The 6000-nt window shown below is 36.1% G+C and overlaps 1 protein-coding gene across 1 annotated transcript in view; it reads left to right on the forward strand.

The window, feature by feature from the left end:
• The window catches only part of LOC139356369 (X-linked retinitis pigmentosa GTPase regulator-like), a 72532-nt gene extending 67220 nt beyond the window's left edge, over nucleotides 1–5312 (forward strand). Inside the window, 3 exon segments of the mRNA XM_071070190.1 lie at nucleotides 1065–1155; nucleotide 2730; nucleotides 4729–5312. Coding sequence (XP_070926291.1) covers nucleotides 1065–1155; nucleotide 2730; nucleotides 4729–4935 — 299 coding nt within the window. The 3' untranslated portion in view covers nucleotides 4936–5312.
• Nucleotides 5313–6000: the final 688 nt, after the last annotated feature.

Raw genomic sequence — 6000 nt, forward strand, 5'->3', positions numbered from 1 at the left:
AGAACAGAAAACCAAACACCGCATGTTCTCACTCATAGGTGGGAACTGAACAATGAGATCACTTGGACTCAGGAAGGGGAACATCACACACCGGGGCCTATCATGGGAAGGGGGGAGGGGGGAGGGATTGCATTGGGAGTTATACCTGATGTAAATGACGAGTTGATGGGTGCAGCACACCAACATGGCACAAGTATACATATGTAACAAACCTGCACGTTATGCACATGTACCCTACAACTTAAAAGTATAATAATAATAAATTTTTAAAAAAAGAAAAAAAAAAGAAAAAAAGAAAACCAGAGGAATAAGAACCACAAGAAACAAATAGAAAACAAATAATAAAATGGCAAATTACCTTAAATGCCGATGGTCTAAATATGCCAATTAAAAATAAATAAAAATATAACCCAGTTAAAAAAATAAAAATAAATAACTATCTGTAATACTGGATATCTGATCTAAACTTAAGTGAAGAATGAATAGTTTCCTTAATCCTGTTCCTTTTAACTTCTGCCACAAGAGTTATACAATATTTTAAGCAAGTGTTATAAAATGTATCACCTGTAAGTATACTTAACATATAGCCTAAAGCACTACAAAGAAATTAAATATAAGCTTTAAGTAGTTGATAATATAAAATTAAAACAATGCATATGCTTCACAAGTATACTTTAAAGATAATTATTCAGATATAGAACATGTGGATTAATTTGAAACAAAAAATAGCATATCCATTTGAGTACAAAGAATGTAATTATAACTAGGTTAATTTTTAAAGTAATTCGTATTTTACAGAAGTCTCTAACATTTACTATTACCTTTGTAGCTGTATTTGGATACTGGTCATCTAAACATTTACAACTTTGTTGAGGTCATTCTGGGCTTTTCACTTTACCTCAACTTTTCAGGAAATATGCAGTGTAGATATTGCCCACTACTCCAGGGGTGAGCTCTTTTCGTATTACCCCACAACTTAGGGTTCATAGAGTTTCACTGAGAGCATCAGGTCTTTTCTTTTCCCTATTCGTTAAAACTAGTATTTCTGAATGATCCAATTGTAGGATACATGCTTGGTGATGCAGAGAGCAGTTCATTAGAAATCCTAGAAAATAGTGAATCAACACCAAGCAACGACATGAAAAAAACACAGAAGTGAAATGAATTGTCTTTTTTAATGCTAAGACCAAAGTATTGAATTGTTCCTTTTACTTTTCATATGGCGATCCACATAATGTAACTATCTTAGTATGAGTTTTTATGGCCCCGAAACTTGAAGAATTTCAGGTGATGTCACATATTTTTAATATACTACCTTTCCTTTGGTTAGCATTTGAATGAAGATCTTCTTTTCATCCTTTTACTTTAACTTATGTTTTACATGTGTCTCTTGTAAATGACCTATACAGCTGGATTTTGTCTTTGACATTTTTAACATGCATACCTAAAATCTAAAGCTCATCAGTATTCCTATCTTTTTTCCCAAATAATGCCAGGACCTTAGAAGAATATTCTTGCCTATCACCTCTTCTTTCTTATTTTAGAAGTTATGTTACCCAGTATTTAAAATTTTTTAACATCACAAATCATATGTTTTTAGTAATTTTTATACTACTTTTTTACTCAGCTGTCCTTTCTGGAATTCTTATTCTTCCTGAAGAAATATTTTGGAATTTCCTATCACAGGTGTCTGTTGATAGTTAAAACTTTTAGTTTCTGTTCACTTGAAAATATCTTTATTTTACCATAGTTCTTGAATGATAGTGTGACTGGTTGACAGTTACTTTCTCTTAGTATCTGCTCCCATTATTGCTGTCTATAATTTCGCTTTAGTATAATTGCTGATAACTTTGTATATAACCTACCATTCTCTATGGCTGCTTTTTAGATTGTCTTTGATGTTTTCAGTTCACTATGAGATGCTTGAGTATGGAATTTTTTTTTGTTTGTTTGTTTTGTTTTTGAGACGGAGTTTCACTCTTGCTGCCCGGGCTGGAGGTGCAATGGCGCGATCTTGGCTCACTACAACCTCTGCCTCCCGGGTTCAAGCGATTCTCCTGCCTCAGCCTCCCAAGTAGCTGGGATTACAGGCATATGCCACCACACCTGGCTAATTTTGTACTTTTAGTAGAGATGGGGTTTCTCCATGTTGGTCAGGCTGGTCTCGAACTCCTGACCTCAGGTGATCTGCCTGCCTTGGCCTCCCAAAGTGCTTGAATTACAGGCTTGAGCCACCATGCCCAGCAGATATGGATTTTTAAATTTTAACTTACTTGGAATTTATTATGACTCTTGAATCTGAGAATTCATGTCATTTGTCATTTTTTTTTTAATTCTCATCCATTATATATTTGAATATTTTCTCTTCCCCCCTTTCAAATTCTGATATAAAACTTTTTATTTTATGGTACATGTCTTTTAATATCACCTTCATATTTTCTATGTGCAAGTGATATTCTGGGTAATTTCAGGGCCTTCATCAATTCCATAGTTTCTCTTCAGCTGAGACTACTTGGCTATTTAACCTACCTATTAAGTTTTAATTTCAGTGACAACATCTTTCACATTTTAAGTCAAGTTGTATTTTTGTTCTTTTTTAAACCAATCTGGTCTTTTAAAATCAGTATCTTGTTTTGTGTGTGTGTGTGTGTGTTTTTTTTTTTAATTCTAGTCCTTTAAGCACACTTAGTTTACATTCTGTATTTAGTAATTCCAATGTCATTCTTAAGAGTCTAAACATGTGTGTTGCTTTGGCTGACTTGCTAATGGTGATTTGTTTCCATATGTGTTTTGAAATTTGTATTGTGAGTTCATGTTTCACTGGGACTTTTTTTGTGGAAATCCTTTAAGGCCTCAGAGTAAATCCATCTCTAGAGAGTTTGCATTAGCCTTTATTAGCTCTGGAGTGACTGAGGGACCACTTTAAGTTCATTTCTCATTTAAGGGTTGACCACAATGTTTGTAGGTAGACTTATATTAAGGGCATAGTACTTAGAAGGTCCTCACATTATGTAGGGTACCCCTCATTTTGTGAGATCAAATTGTTTCAAAGTTAAAGGTCTAAGTTATGAGTCAGCAGATGCTATTTCAGTTCTTAATCACCTCTGGGGCTTCCTGTTCCTTCTTTCTTTTTTGGTCAACAAGAATTTCCCTTAGTTTTTGGGGAGATTGCCTGCACATTATAAAATTTTATTTTTTATACTTAATCAGCATTTCTTGGTATTTTATAGTAGCAGACTTTTTGAAGTTGTATATTTCTTCACCTTTTGAAGTTGTGTATTTCTTCACCATAGCAGGAACAGGAGTTCTTCCATTTTAATCCATAGATCCTTTTTCTAGACTCTTACTTTTTGGATTACCACTTTTTGCCCTAGTTTCTCCACTCTTTAAAGCTGGAGGTAAGCTATTATCATTAGCACCATTTTTATTTCTGGAAGAGCCAAATTTTCACCTGGTTTTTGTTTCCTGCTTTTTGTTTTGGCATCTTGTCAAAACCATTATTTGTGTTACCGCTCTTCAAGAATCCTATTTTCTTCCTGGCTACATTCTCAAAGGGCCTAAATCAAATGAAACTTTTGTCACCTTTATTTCTTCTGCATGTGGCCCTGTTGGCCACTCCCTTCTTGATGTATTTTTCTCTCCTGACTTCAGAGCTGCCTAGTTTTCCCGATTTTGTACGTACAAACCTTGGTCCTCAGTTCTAGCTCCTCTTCTGCCTGCCTCTCACTCTGCTCTTTTTGTCTCTTTTCTTATATTCTGTTTTCTACCTGCCTGGAATCTCTGGGTTATCAGGGCTACTTTCATCTCTTGCTTATATTCTACGTATCTGTAGCCCCAGCCTCCCCTGAGCAGCAGCTCCACATATTCGACTGCCTACTCAGACCCACACACACAGGCTCACAGCCATCGTTTGGCAGCACTAACTTTTTTTTTTTTTTTTTTTTGAGATAGAGTCTGGCTCTGTCGCCCAGGCTGGAGTACAGTGGCACGATCTTGGCTCACTGCAAGCTCCACCTCCTGGGTTACGCCATTCTCCTGCCTTAGCCTCCCAAGTAGCTGGGACTACAGGCGCCCGCCACCACCTCTGGCTAATTTTTTTTTTGTATTTGTAGTAGAGACGGGGTTTCACTATGTTAGCCATGACGGTCTCGATCTCCTGGCCTCATGATCCGCCCGCCTCGGCCTTCCAAAGTGCTGGGATTACAGGCGTGAGCCACCGCGCCTGGCCAAGCAGCACTAACTTTTTGCCAGAAGTTCTTATCTACAGGAGTGGGGAGGTACATTGTTCTCCTTCAGAATATTACAATAGAAATTCACTGTAGCTGCCATACACTGAGAATCACAGACATGTCCTGAAAATTACCCCTCCTGGATACATTGAAAAGTTACAATAGGTAATATTCTAATTTTAATATATTTTTTCTCTTACAAACTTAACAAAGTGAAACATTAAATTTGTTCTTTGAAGAAAAAGATAATATATCACCAAGGTGTTGATGGTGTTGAATGTTAGACCCTGAGAGGTCTTGTGGTTTTAGGGTGGAATCCTGACTGCCTTTTGGTGAAAGGAAAAATACAGGTGCTAAGAATGCACCTTAATACATGTGGTAACCCATAAAGAGATGATGAAATCATGTTCATACTTGTTGAAAATGATATCCCCTAAATACTGTTAAGTGAATGTTTCACTTATGGAAATGAATATTTGTGTGTGTGTTTTTTTCCTAGATTTTTCTATTCAAAAGGGTCCCCTCAATGAATCAAAAGATGGTCAAGGATAACGATGAGCCGCTCTCAGAGATAAAATCCATAGGAGAGCAGATCATTTTAAAAAGCGATAATAAAGATGCTGACCAGAACCACATGAGTCAGAATCATCAGAATATTCCACCAGCAAATACAGAGAGAAGATCAAAAATCTGTACAATACTATAAATATATATTTATGTTTTCACAGTCACCAAGTGTACTGTAATTTATACTTGAAAAACATTATAATTTATGAAGGAAAGTTTCTGATGGTAATCTTTTAAAGATATAAGTCAACATGTTTTATTCGGCTTCTATCAGTGTGACCAGTTTTGATATTTATTTATACTAATATTTTTAACAAGTTGTTTCAAAATATGTGTATCTCAATTTCTCCCTCAAGTGTTGTGGCCTTAACTGTTCGGTGTTGCAATAAAAAATATATTTTTATACATTGAAAATTGAAATAAGATATTTCATAGTTTTTACTAAACAATTTGACTTCTTTATAATTTTATAAGGCAATATTTGCAATCTCATGACACTGTAACAGTTTTTGATGTATTTACAGTTTTTACAAAACTGAGGTAAAATTGTTTATAATGAACATATTTTAATAACCTGTATCTGGTCAGTTCCACTGTTAAAATTGATGAGTATTAATAAAATTAGGAGGTGCTTGGCATTAGCAATTGACAAAATGGGGGCAAAAATAATTTTAAAATATAGACATATGCAAAATGCATTTACCCCTGAGTAAAGAAAATTTCATTGCAACTGTATAAACAGTACATCTTGTGGACAACTGAGTGCAGAAGTTTCTTTGCTTCCCACTCCTTTCTTTTTCTTTTTTTCTTTTTTCTTTTTTTTTTTTTTTTTTTTTTTTTTGAAACAGAAGCTCTGTCACCCAGGCTGGAGTGCAGTGGCACAATCTCGGCTCACTGCAACCTCCGCCTTCCGGGTTCAAGCGATTCTTCTGCCTCAGCCTCCCGAGTAGCTGGGACTACAGGCACACCCCACCACACCCAGCTAATTTTTGTATTTTTAGTAGAAACAAGGTTTCACCATATTGGCCAGGCTGGTCTCGAACTCCTGACCTCGTGATCCGCTTGCTTCAGCCTCCCAAAGTGGTGGGATTACAGACGTGAGCCACCGTGCCCAGCCCCTACTCCTTTCTTTAGGGAAGTGATTTGCCATGAAAACATTGCAGATTATGTGGTATCATCTGGAGCGTTTGACCATTCCACCCAT

This window comes from Macaca nemestrina, chromosome 9 (genome assembly GCF_043159975.1).
Source record: "Macaca nemestrina isolate mMacNem1 chromosome 9, mMacNem.hap1, whole genome shotgun sequence".
Classification (NCBI taxonomy): domain Eukaryota; kingdom Metazoa; phylum Chordata; class Mammalia; order Primates; family Cercopithecidae; genus Macaca; species Macaca nemestrina.